The sequence below is a fragment of the Cajanus cajan genome, chromosome 3 (assembly GCF_000230855.2).
Source record: "Cajanus cajan strain Asha chromosome 3, NIPB_CcT2T_4, whole genome shotgun sequence".
NCBI classification, from domain to species: Eukaryota; Viridiplantae; Streptophyta; class Magnoliopsida; order Fabales; family Fabaceae; genus Cajanus; species Cajanus cajan.
The window spans coordinates 4,201,509-4,214,558 of record NC_138519.1 but is presented as its reverse complement, the minus strand read 5'-3'; the positions used below and the strand labels follow the sequence as shown (position 1 = coordinate 4,214,558).

The window sequence follows — 13,050 nt, the reverse complement described above, 5'->3', positions numbered from 1 at the left end:
ATTTCATATCAAACAAATAAAAGAAATATTTAATCTCTTTCATAAATCTCTCCTCCTTAAGTTACCTAAAAGGGACAGTAAGTGTGTGTTTGTATATTCAGTTCATCTGAACATAAAAAGTTTAACATTTTCCTTTCTTTTTATTTTATTTTTTATTTTACATTGGAATGTATAGAAAATGGCTATCAACAACACCATTAGAATAGGTTTTCAGATTATTAACAAATTGTTACTGAATCTAATCTCCTTAAACAATATATCAAGTTTAAATTTTGTGTATAAAAAAAATATGGTTGAAAAAAAGGATTCCATTAAAAATGGTCAATCAAATTCTCTTATAAAAAATTAATTATCAATAAAATTAGTGAATATTTTGTAACAATAACAGTTAAAAAATATAAATTTTCAAAAATCCTTCTGAACAATCACTACATAATTACGATCCGAATCAATGTCTTACCCATTGTACTATAGATATCCGTGGAGAAAGAAAAAACTCAAACATCTCTTAAATATTTGTTTAACCTTTTTTATTTTCTTTCTATTACATAAACACTAAGCAAGGTTGCTTCATGAAATTTGTACTTTAGAGCAAGTACATCGGGAGTTTCATAACTAGATTATTGACAATTGTGATACATGCATGGAATCAGATGCTTGTACAAGTAACGGCTCCAATAAAAAAAAAAATAATAAAGTGGGTTCCATTGGTAATTTTTATTATTTTTACAGAAAAGTTTGTTGAGTGAAATATGCAATGATACCAGGAGTAACGTTAGCGTTATATACTTTTGCCCCGAAATTTGTCACACTACATTCACTCCTACATGCCTGCATTCTTATCATTTGTCAAGCCCATGCTTCACATTTTAAACTTTTCTCTACTATGAGATCGATACCAATTGTATCTTAAATTGATGAGTTAGTTTCTGTTTAAAACATAATGGTGAAAATATCACTCTACATTTATAAGGGTCAAAGAATCAAAGCATATGAGTGTAAAAAAATAATGTAATCAGACGTGATATGATGGTAATTTTTTTTTCCTAAATGTAAACGAATGTGTATATAGGAATGTGTTTATTATTATTTTTTTAAAATAAAAGTTTAGACTTCAACAAGACACAATTCTATATAAAATCAAAATCAACTATTAATTTTTTTTTTATAGAATTTGCAATGAAAATATGAAATTATGAATTATCTACTCTATCCTAACACAAGTTGTATATAAGAAAGTGTAGATGACAATAATATTATTCTTGTTCATAAATGTAAATGTAATTTTTTTAAAGTATATCAAAACTTATTTCTCTAACTTAAAATCTTTTAAGAAAAAAGACCATCAGAAAGATTTTATCCTCAATTTCCGCTAAAGATCCTAGTTTGCGTGTAGCTTTTTTCTCTCAAAATAAGTAAACGTTAAAGTTTAGGCAAATATCCTTATTTACAATGATCTAGGTAATTTTTAACGAGTTTGTTTTAGAAAAAGACACGAATTTCAATGAAAAAACCATCTGATATAACTTTTTCTCGTTCAATGATACGTGATGGCAAAACAAACACGCCTTTAATTGGTGTGTATAGCGGTTTCTACAGTCAACCTTTTGTAATAGAAAAAACTTGTAAAAGGACTCAAAACATTTAAAAGGAAAAAAGTTGGAGACACGCAAAATCCAGCTCCAATTGGTAATATACTGGTTCAGTCATTTATGGTATAGTGATTTCCAGTTTTTTTTTTTTTTTTTTTCTACTTTAAGAGAGCATAGAGAGAAGCATTCTGGATCAAATAGTTCTGTCCATTTAGAACTTGCGAAGTGTGTGTGTGGAATTTTCAATTTCAAGGGTAAAGATGCCTCGTGGAACGCTTGAAGTTGTTCTGATCAGCGCCAAAGGCCTCGAGGACAATGATTTTCTCTGTAAGCACTATATTATATGCATAGCTGATAAGAAAATCAGATACTGTGTAATCTATGATTCCCTCTTCACAGAAATTTTGTATGGAACTGTTGATCAGAAAGTTTTGCTTTCAACTTTTAGATGCATAAAATTCTCTCACTTTAAGATGGTTTGATCCAGATCTGTGTTGTTTTATGTCTTTGTCAATTAACTCTCTCTCAGTTACAAATTAAACTACAAAAAGTACATTTTGTGTTGATCTGATCTAGATGTGTTCTGTTCGGATCTGATTCGGTTGACCTGAGCAATTCAATTTATAGGGTGAAGTAAGTAATTTTAGTTGATGAGACAATGCATATGCATAACAAATCATGAATGTTTTGAAAAATCAATTGTTGACTTTCCCTTCAGAGAAACCAAATTCGTTTTGTTGATATAGCTATATTACTTTGAGTGTACCTTATTTTCAAATGAAACATGAGAATCAATTAGTTGACATTTTTCTTTAATCTGGTTAATGGGAATCAACTATTCAAACTGATCAAGATAGAGTATAATCTAAAGATCTGATTTTGTTCTCATTCTCAATGTGCAGCCAGCATAGATCCTTATGTGATTCTCACATACAGGGCACAGGAGCACAAGAGCACTGTGCAAGAAGGTGAATTTCTGGCTAACTTAACTATAAATTTGCTAATGTATGTTCTCTTTTATATCTCTGGTGCTTGAATTGATTACTACTGTGTTATGACTTATGAATATCAGGTGCTGGATCCAACCCACAATGGAATGAGAGTTTTCTTTTCACTGTCTCTGACAGTGCCTCTGAACTTAATCTAAAGATAATGGATAAAGACAAGTTTTCTGAAGATGATTCTCTTGGCGAGGCAATGTGAGTTAAATTCTTCTTCAACTTTCACATTTTCATTGTTTTTTCAGTGAAATTTCATTGGAGATAGGATTGAATTTAATAGAGGAGAGTATCGAAACAAAACTTAGATCAAATTCTTTATATCTTTTACCATCAACTAAATGTTTATATCGAGAAATGTTAATAACACACTCTTTTGAACATATTTTCTATTATCGACTAAAATTTATTAAAAATTATAAAATTTAGACGGTTTCTCACCTATGATTTTGTAATTGTGCATTTTTGTATAACATGAGTAATTGTTTCTGATACAAAAAGGTAGGGACATTAATTTTCATTCATTTTTATCTGCATTCTGTAGCATTCATTTAGATCCAGTGTTTGAAGAAGGTAGCCTTCCAGAAACTGTTTACAAGGTTGTGAAGGACCAAGAATACTGTGGAGAGATTAAGGTGGCTTTAACTTTTACTGCTGAGGTAAAGCTGAAATCTATTCTTTTTATTATTATTTATTTCATACTTTGATGCATGTTATATGTTCCATTAACTTCAACTTGCAGAGAAATGAGGAGCGTTACACCGACCAGGATGAGAGCTATGGTGGATGGAAAGAATCGAGTGATGAATTTTAAAGTGAAAGGAGGAAGAATTTACATGCTTCTCTTATATATAATTACTTTTAGAATGAAAAATAAGCAGTTTTGGGTGACTTTTTTTTTCTTTGGAATTTTAATTATTGTGTTTTCTGGTGTGAAGATGCATTAAGCAATAGTGGTGTGCTGATACTTGTTAGGTTACTTTCCTCCTTTGAATATATATAAAACTACATTATGCTTGACATATTATCTTCTTTATGCACTTAACAATTTCATTTATGATTTGTTTGGATTTGAGGATGGAAAAGGGAGAGTGGAAAAGGAGCGATTTGAAGGAAAAGTGAGTGGAAAGTGTGATTGTTTGGATTAAGGGAAAGTGAGTGGAAAGTGTAGAGAAAGTTTGTGAGTGAATTGATTGATGTGATAGATAAAAATAAATTTTTTAATTGATAATTGTGTAAGATTACTATTTTGCCCTTAGGTTAAAAAAAGTTTATAATTATTATAATTAAAAGATAATTATATAAATTTTAATTAAAAAAATTATAAAATATTAATTTAAAAATAATTTAATTTAAATATTTACTTTAAATTTAATGATAGATAAAAATTAAAAATTTAATAGATGAATATATAATTTACACTTTTACCCTTGGATTAAAAATGAGTATAATATTATTTATTGTAAATAATAATAATTACAATAAAATTATATTAATAGGTATAATTTATTAAAAAATAATAAATAATGATAAGAATAATAATAAATATTAGAAAAATAATAAGAATCATAATAAATAATAATGATATTAATTATAATAAATAATATTAATATTAATAAAAATGAAAATAATAATATTTATAATAATAAATAATAATAACAAAATATATTATGATAATTATATTTTGTAACATTATTTTATTAATGTTTATGAAAGTGTTATTATTTTAATTTTATAAACATGTATTACTTTATTTTTTTATATTTTCACTTTTTGATGTCAATATTTAAATAATAGAATTTTCTTAATATAAAAAAATGTACAATAAACCCTAAAAATAGATAACCGAACTTTAATATATATAAAAGTGAGAAGATAGAAATATTAATATTTAATTTTCATATTTAATTTATATATATAAATTAAATAAATATTTAATTTATATATATGAAAAAGAGTATTAAATAATCATTATTTATTAAGTAATTAATGTGGCCAGAACGACCCGTTTCTAATCTGGAACGGCCGTTCTGGACTCATTTCCCATCCCAAAATTTGCTACCCATAACGGCCCGTTCCAAAAGTGGAACGGCCTGTTCCTAAAGTGGAACGACCCGTTCTGAGTTCGCATATTGCTCAAAAAATTCATTTTTGGAACGGGCCGTTCTAGGTTCCACTGCAAGCGAAAATACCTCGGCATAATCGATTATGCTTGGCCACATAATCGATTATGGCCAACCATAATCGATTATGTTTCCTCTGCTGCATGGCACAGGGGCATTTCCGGGTAAGCAAAAATCTTACGTGACTTTCTTCTCTTTTCTTTGCTTTTGTGCGAGGACGGTCACGACGTCTCTCCTCCCTTTTCTTCGCCTTTCCGTCGTTGCAAATCACTGGAAACGAACACCTCTTTTCTTCGCCTTTCCTTCTTCGTGAATAGTAAATCCGTGGAAGCAAACAGGGGCTTAGAGAAAATATGCTATACATCTTCAGTGTAAATTAATACAATGTCATCTAACAAATCATAATATATAAGATTTTTGAAAATTTTAAAATATTCTTTTTTTGATAAAAAAGTTTTGTGATTTAAAAAATAAAATAAAATATGGTATTCTTTAATTGAAACTTTTTATTTTATTTTATTTTTAGATAGCAATGACTAATCGCCTCGCTACGCTAGGTTGGAGGCACCTCAAAGGGTGAGATAGCTGGTCCCAAAATTTAACGCGGTTGCATACATAAGGCAGAATTCGAACCCCTGACCTTACTTAAGGTGGATCAACCCCTACCACTGAACCATACGCTTGAAATTAATTAAAACTTTTTATACAAAAAAAATATTTTGATATTCAAATGTATACAAGTTTTTTTTTAAAAATTATAAAATAATTTTTACGACATTTTGGATATTCTTTCAACTACTTTGACTCCTATATATCATATAATAAACATTTAATTTGTATATATTTAAATACCGGTTCTCATTTAAAATCTTTAAATTTTATGTAATTCTTTTCTCTCTCTTCTTTTTCTGTCATTTTTTTTTTCATATCTCTTCTATCTTCATGTTTTATCCTACCTTTCTCATTTTATTTAAATTAAGTATTTGAAATTAAAAAATTTAATTAATTTATTGAAATAAAACATTTAAAATGAATGAAATTTAAATTAATGCAATTAAAATCTCAAGTATATCAATTTTTTTTTGAAATTTTAACATTTCTCTTCCAAATACAAAATTAAGAGAAACTTTTGAGATATTTAGAAAATTATTATATAAAATATCTTTAAAAAAAGAGAATGATGAGACCGGAAATTTCAATCTCTAGGTTATAATTTGAAAACACGTAAATTGTCTTTATACCACCTAAGATATTTATGTGTACATATACATGATACAACTTTATGGGAATGTTTCGGATATTTTAAGCAAATACTTAAATTTAACAATGTTTTGCTGTGCGTACAAATTAATTTAAGTCTATTACAAATTCAATATGTTTTTTTTTTCTTCTTTTTCTTGTTGTGTTGTTTATCCTGCAATAGAATTAAGATTTCATGTTCATTTAGCGATAAAAAAACTTAAAAAAATATTTTTATTTTAATTTTTTATCCAAATTTTATAAAAAAAAAGTTGTTATCTCCTCCGTTGACATTGGAGTATGCTTAAAAAAATCTGTAGAATTATCTTAAAATATTTATAAACCTATAAAATCTTATAAATTCCCATAATAAATTTGTTAACATTTTTACTACAAAATTTTGGTTTTTATTTTTTTTGAGAGTAATATAATTTTTTTTAATAAACCATTATATTTTTATATACTATTTTAAATTTATAAAATATTTTTATTTAGACTTTTTTTTTTCATTCCCTAGGAATATCTTATCAAAAACAAATGTTAAAAGTTTTTTTTTTATACTGTCCATGTGTTACGACTAAATTCTTATTTTTTTAATTGATTTATATCGTACATCAAAAATTAATCTTTAAAAAAATCAGAAAATGCTCGCCTATTGTGCAATACAAGTAACATGAAAGGAGGAATGGCACCTGAATACTGAACTTGAGAGGAAGGAGAAGAGAGAGAAAGAAGAAAGAAGAAAGAAGAAAGAAGAAAGTGATGAGTAAAGTGAAGATTTTGGTTGTGGGAGGCACAGGTTACTTGGGTCAGCATCTGCTACAAGCCTATGCTCATGCCAATGCCAATGGAACTCCTTTTGCTTTCGATCTCGCTTTCACACACCACTCCTCTCCTCCTCCCCGCCTTCTGTTAGATGCCATTCCTTCCTCCCTTCCTTTCCAAGTAGATTTCAAAACTGGCTCTGGATTTGAAGCCATTTCCAACACTTTTGGTCAGGTTCTGTCCTCACCCTCTTCACTTGAATTTGGTTGCGTTGATGATGTCATTTCCATTTCAATTGGGGGAGGAGAAAAAACATGATTTTGATTGATGGGTCGTTTTGTGAATTTGCTTATGGGCTTAAAGTTTGCGCCTTTTTTGATATATTGTTGCTTCATTGCTTCAGTGGTAAACTCTGGTTGATTAAGGTTTTATGATTTTGTTTGGCATTGACACACTTAGGAGAGCCTCAAATAGGAGAGTGTTTGCTTGGATTGGAATTGCATTGGCTGTTTTATATGAAACACCCTTTTCTTTTCTCTATTTCCACTGAACTACTCACTTGTTTGCTGTTTATTCATAACAAATGATTTAGATAATCTAGTGTACAGGATGCATGTTGCTTTGATTTCAATATTTTATACAAAATGTAAAAGGGTTATGGGCATAAGAAGTGAGGTGTGTTGTCAATTTAGTTGCTAACACTTGGTATACTAGTGCATCTTACCATGTTTGGATCTTCGAGATTATCATAAATTGATTAGATCGCAATTATGCAGCTGGTTTTAGGCCAATGTAAATAGCCGTTTTTTCTACACTGAGTGGTTTACTCCTTGTACTTCTGGAATTCTGCATGCTTTTGGACTTATGGAATTTATTTCTGTGTAAAAGATTTTCATCTCCCTTTCCTCTCAACTTGATAGGTACTCATTAATCATTCTTCTTGCTATATACCGGTGTGAGTATGACCATATGTGTGTGTGCACAAGGGATCTTGGAGAAACAGAGAGAAAGCGTGTTTCATCATTTATGTAATGATTCTTTAAATATTTATAAGTTCAACAAATGCCAATGTCTTACAAGCCTTTCAATTTCATCCCTTAAATGTATCTTAAGGGTATAGCTTTCTCCAAATAGAAAATCATTAGATGAAAACTTGAGGATAAAGGACCACATGTTACCATTTCAAAGTGTACACAACAATATTATGATTTGTTTCATTATTGGATTGAAAATTCTGTTTGGTTATTAATGGCAGCCTGATGTGGTTGTCAATTGTGCTGCCATCTCAGTTCCACGTGCTTGTGAAATCGATCCTGATAATGCACATGCTATTAATGTGCCATCATCTCTTGTCAAATGGTTGCAAAGCTTTGAGAAGAACAGAACTCTTCTCATTCATCTCTCCACGGATCAAGGTAACCCGATCTTACCATGATAGGTGAAAGTGAAGGAATGTGTATTATTAAAAATAAAGATATTTCTATAACCTTTTTGAGCCTCTCCTTGCTTCTTTCTTGCTTTATTTTTCTCTTTCTAGCATTTGTCATTCTTAACTGAAATTATCATCATTGTCATTGAAGATTCAGATAATTTTTTTTTGTGTATCCCTTATCCTTTTTTAGCAATATCAAGGGACCAAGTCATTTTTGGTGTATAATTTTCTTCCTTGATTAATCTAGTGCGTTTATTATCAATATTTATGTCCATTTACACTGACTTTTAGCAAAGTTGTAATCATGTTCCTTCTCATCAGTTTATGAAGGGGAGAAGTCCTTTTATAAGGAAGAAGACAATGCTGTTCCAGTAAACGTTTATGGCAAAACTAAAGTGGCAGCTGAGGAGTTCATTTCAGAAAATTTTCCGAACTTTGCAATTTTGAGAAGCAGTATCATCTATGGGCCACAAACAGTCTCTCCAGTTGCAAAATCTCTTCCTATTCAGGTGCTTGTGCAATATGTGGACTATGTATTATCCACTTTATTGGCAAACTAATGTTTCAAGCATTTGGGTTGATGAAACTCTAGTCTGATGGTAAATTTTGCTACTTAATGCGTGATAAATAGAATATTTCTTTCTTAAAAGATGGTGGTAGTACTTTGCTCACCATTTTTCAATCAGCAGTATTAATATTAAGAACATCATTTTCCATCATTGATTTGATGGTTTGTGTTTATTTGTTCTCTTTAGTGGCTTTTTTTCCCCTCTGAAAGAAAACCTACACTAAGTAAGATTTTCAATTTTTTTTTTTTTGCTTCTACTTTGCTATAAAGATTATAATTTTCCTATTACATCTAGGGCCCACTTAAATAAAGGGGCATGTTCTTGGGAAAGATGTGTCTATTGGGGAAATTTACTTGATGTTTTATTCATTCATAGTTTCATACAATGTTAGGAAACCGAAACCACCTATTAATAGTGTTTATGCTAGGAAAGAACAGAGAGGCAACCGAGGTGAATTGAATGCTTCATGTAACAGATTGCATGATGAGCAATCAAGCAGAATTGAGTGACCTCTGTAACATATTTCCATCAGAGAGGCAATCAAGGGATTTAGGTAGGGAAGTTGACTTGTACCACTATGAAAAAGAGGATGGGGAAGTGAGGCAGCCAGGCAGGAAATAAGTAGTAGAGATTAACGGTGTGAGGGAGTGCAGGTTATCTCAAACACACTGTTATTTTTTATGATTCATTTTATTAAGGGCCTGGTTGAGTGGACTTCTCCATAGGAAATTTTAGGAGACAAAAATAGGAATAAAAAATGAAATAGGTTTTTTCATAATCTAAAATTAGCTTACGTGTAAGTTAATTAGAAGAAGTTCTCTTCTATTTGCTTATCCAAATCTTATTTTTAACTTACGTGTAAATTAATTAACTTATAGAAAAACTTATTTTCATTTTTCTTCATATTTTATTCTCCTTGAAGTGTTTATGGAGAAATTTACTCAAACAGATCCCAAGTCATCTAGTCATTGGTAGTTTGGTACTATTTTATTAGCACCATACTAACGCCAATATACAGTATATTTATCCTCATGTAAGTGTGCTCTATTCCTGTTTCTAACACACAATCTGATTGATGCAGTGGATTGATGGCTCCCTGGCTAAAGGAGAAAAAGTGGAGTTCTTTCATGATGAGTTCCGTTGTCCAATTTATGTTATGGATCTTGTATCTATCATACTAGCTTTAACTAATCAATGGATATCAGGTATAGGACTTTTAATACTAAGCTCATATATTCGTTAGACATATGGTATGCTGTGAAAAATTCTTAACTAAATTGATTTTGAGTGAGACCTTTTTTAAGCTTGCAAGATACAATTAAAAATATCTACAAAGATTGTTTTTATACTTTAACAGAATTACAATCTCCTATGATATTTTCTTGTGTATAATTTTGGCATTTCCTAACAATTGTGAAATGTCCCCTCTGGCCTCTTGTTCTTTATTATGATTTCGTTTGGCTCTTCCATATTTTTCATTTTAAATGCCCATATTATATTTTCTTGTATTGTTCAAACTTTACTTTAAGCTGAGGAATATCAAATTTGGATCCATGAATGAATTCTTACTTTCTGATTCTTGTCAGAGGGCAAGCAAATGCAATTATTACTTAATGTTGGTGGATCTGATCGCTTGTCACGTGTTCAAATGGCGGAGGCTGTTGCACTATTTAGAGGGTATGACACCTCATTAATCAAATCAGTGTCTGCCTCGTCGGTACGTATTGTTCTTCATTTTATCACAAAATTTTGTGATATGGAATTATCAAGTTGTTTTCTTTGTTTATCTGTTTTATCTTTGTATACAAAATTAAATGTTTTTCCTTAATCAAAGATTCAAGAGATTCTGTGTCCTCATTACATGTCCTGGCTATCAAAGTTTTCGTTCAGCTTGATATGATTAATCTTCTATTTCTCTGATTGTGCTGTATTGAGTTGTAACTTTGTCGTATTTCTCAGGTTGATCGAGGTGTGAAGTCCCCAGCTGACATATCTATGGATATCACTAAATTGGTTCAAACCCTAAAAATTTATCCTGTTTCATTTAAAGATGGTGTGAGATTAACACTCACAACCGAAGCAAGGGAATGAGGCAACAAAGATATCAAATAAGGCTTCCTTTTTAGCATTTGAGTCTATTTTTCTGTCATTAAGACTGAAATGTGTTTTCAATACTTCTTACTACATTTAGATTCTTGTAAAATAAATCTAGGCAAATTCTTGAAAAAGTCAAGCCAAGCCAAATTTTTGGACCTGCTTGGAATCAGAAAATGGCAAGTAGCTAATCAACTCACAAAATCAATCACCAATTATCTTTCATCACCTGACGCTGAGTCCAACAATTTGGTTTTGTCTTTTCATCCTTGTCATTCTCCCAACAATTTTCGATACATTTTATACTACAATCTACAAGCCAGTGTACTAATGCACTGAACAGTGAACCTTTTATGTATGTTCAGTGATGCCAGCAAAATACTCGTGTCGTTATTATTGGAATTTCCTTCCAATTACTAATCGTGTGTTTGTATTTTCGTTGTCTCGTTTTTCAATGCAACTGAATGTGAAAGAAAATAATTGTTGTATTGGTGTTCAACTGGCTTTGAAATGTAAAATCAGACACACTTTAAATATATGAAACCACTGTTTCAGCCCTCAAATGTACCATGCAAGACTGTTCATTAGGCTTGGAAACTTATGACTGGTTGTTTCTCTCAAATGAAGTGCAAGTTTGGATTAATTTATTTTGATCCTATAAAGTGGTAAATCAGACGTTTGGACTTGAAAAAATAAATAAAAATGGTTATCATATATGCGACGAAGAACTACATTAAAATTGAAGGGAAAGCCTTTGAGCACTAGAATTGCCAGCATAGCTTCAGTCTTCTTAAGTTAATTTTTAAGTTTGTCTTATAAATAGAAAAAATACAGTTAAAAGGAGAGATTTTATTAAAGATGATTTTTAATAGAAATTAATCATCAATAAAATTAAGAAATATTTCATGTTAATAACATAATTATAAAAATAATTAGCAGCAAAGAAGTTGGCACTTCTGATGCACATGCGAATTTGGCCTAATAAATGAACTTTGTGGTCTGGATTAAACGAGAGGAAGCTTTTCATTGATGGTTATTGTTCATTAAAAACAAAAAGGATAGGCCTATCCAAGAACCTTTGTGGTCAGCATTAGACTAAAAATCCATTGTTTCCGAACCTCATTCCCCCCTCTTCTCTCAGCAATGCCGTCTGTGGTCAGTTTACAAAACAGTTAATAATGTCATCTTTTGTTGCTCTTCATGGCCTGCATGGCTCTCTTCACCGATCCCAGTTCCTTGGCCAAGACAGCCTCACTCATCTCTACCCTCGCAACAAGGCTTCCACCATTCACAACAAGCCTACAACGGTCCAACCATGTGCCAAATTAGACATGCTACAAATCCTGGGAGGAAGAGGACTATGCAATGGAGAAGAGGGCCTCAAACAAGAGCTGAAGAGGGAAGTTGGTGCCGATGAGAAGACACCACCACCATCATCAGCAAGTGAAAATGAGCAAGAGGACTCAGCAACATTGGCAAGTGTTGCAGAAGATGGTTTTGAGAAGGAACTTTTGGGGCTAACTGGGGGGTTTCCAGGGGGTGAGAAGGGGTTGAAAAGGTTCATTCAGGAAAACCCTCCTCCCAAACCAAGTGCTGGGGGGAAAAGCCTGAAACTTGCACTGTCAAAGAAGCCAAAACCACCAGAACTGCCTCTGTTGCTGCCAGGGATGATTGCCATTGTGAAAAATCCAAACAACCCCTTTTACATGTACTGTGGTATTGTGCAGAGAATCACAGATGGAAAGGCAGGGGTTCTCTTTGAAGGAGGGAACTGGGATAGGTTGATCACGTTCAGGTTGGAAGAACTTGAGCGCAGAGAAAAAGGCCCTCCTTGTAAGAATCCCAAGTCTGCTGTGCTTGAACCGTTTCTTGAAAAGAAATCATAGTTAAGCTCTTTGTTTCAATTTGCAAAACATGTTCACTTCTGTATCATATATTTATATATGTATCTGCCTTTCTGACAAATAAAGCATAGCTGAGTGTTGCTACTAGTACTACTGTTTTGATGTTCTTTTTGGGTAAGTAAATATCGAGGGGTAACCAAAGTGAACAAAGGTTGCATTGGTAAAAAGACTTTATGCTGAACCTGTAAATTTGTGCAAATTTATGTTAAGAAAATGGTGGTGCATAATTTAGTGTGACATTTTGTGCTTTTGTGTGAGTAGCTGTTCAGTGTTATGAGTCTTGTCCTTTTCCAGAACAGTTGTAGAACTTCCCTCATCGGAAAAAGATTAATCA

General features: G+C 31.3%; 3 protein-coding genes across 6 annotated transcripts; all 3 read left to right on the top strand.

The window, feature by feature from the left end:
* Positions 1-1,613: 1,613 nt before the first annotated feature.
* Positions 1,614-3,612, top strand: LOC109797589 (16 kDa phloem protein 2). Its single transcript, XM_020357680.3, has 5 exons — positions 1,614-1,919; positions 2,495-2,560; positions 2,665-2,791; positions 3,135-3,249; positions 3,333-3,612. The coding sequence occupies exons 1-5, from the start codon at positions 1,853-1,855 to the stop codon at positions 3,402-3,404; spliced, it is 447 nt and encodes a 148-aa protein (XP_020213269.1). The 5' UTR covers positions 1,614-1,852; the 3' UTR covers positions 3,405-3,612.
* A 2,993-nt stretch (positions 3,613-6,605) lies between these two features.
* On the top strand, positions 6,606-11,311 carry LOC109795424 (NAD(P)-binding Rossmann-fold superfamily protein). 4 transcript variants are annotated; one of them, XM_020355046.3, is made up of 6 exons: positions 6,613-6,946; positions 8,007-8,132; positions 8,471-8,658; positions 9,800-9,923; positions 10,305-10,435; positions 10,678-11,311. In XM_020355046.3, exons 1-6 carry the CDS (start codon positions 6,715-6,717, stop codon positions 10,807-10,809), a joined length of 933 nt encoding a protein of 310 aa, XP_020210635.1. In that variant the 5' UTR covers positions 6,613-6,714; the 3' UTR covers positions 10,810-11,311. The 4 variants fall into 4 exon arrangements, with proteins under 4 accessions (XP_020210707.1, XP_082926351.1, XP_020210635.1 ...); XM_020354968.3 differs by having other exon boundaries at positions 6,614-6,951; positions 7,973-8,132; XM_083070225.1 differs by lacking the exon at positions 10,678-11,311 and having other exon boundaries at positions 6,608-6,951; positions 7,973-8,132; positions 8,471-8,660.
* A 565-nt stretch (positions 11,312-11,876) lies between these two features.
* Positions 11,877-12,803, top strand: NDHS (NAD(P)H-quinone oxidoreductase subunit S). Its single transcript, XM_020360100.3, has one exon. It carries the CDS (start codon positions 11,991-11,993, stop codon positions 12,696-12,698), a length of 708 nt encoding a protein of 235 aa, XP_020215689.1. The 5' UTR covers positions 11,877-11,990; the 3' UTR covers positions 12,699-12,803.
* Positions 12,804-13,050: the final 247 nt, after the last annotated feature.

Coding starts and splice junctions, on each gene's coding strand:
- LOC109795424 (XM_020354968.3), top strand. CDS start 6,715: ATGAGTAAAGTGAAGATTTTGGTTGTGGGAGGCACAGGTTACTTGGGT. Junction 8,133..8,470: donor TCATCTCTCCACGGATCAAG/GTAACCCGATCT, acceptor CCTTCTCATCAG/TTTATGAAGGGGAGAAGTCC. Junction 10,436..10,677: donor AATCAGTGTCTGCCTCGTCG/GTACGTATTGTT, acceptor CGTATTTCTCAG/GTTGATCGAGGTGTGAAGTC.
- NDHS (XM_020360100.3), top strand. CDS start 11,991: ATGTCATCTTTTGTTGCTCTTCATGGCCTGCATGGCTCTCTTCACCGA.
- LOC109797589 (XM_020357680.3), top strand. CDS start 1,853: ATGCCTCGTGGAACGCTTGAAGTTGTTCTGATCAGCGCCAAAGGCCTC. Junction 1,920..2,494: donor CGAGGACAATGATTTTCTCT/GTAAGCACTATA, acceptor CTCAATGTGCAG/CCAGCATAGATCCTTATGTG. Junction 2,792..3,134: donor GATTCTCTTGGCGAGGCAAT/GTGAGTTAAATT, acceptor TGCATTCTGTAG/CATTCATTTAGATCCAGTGT.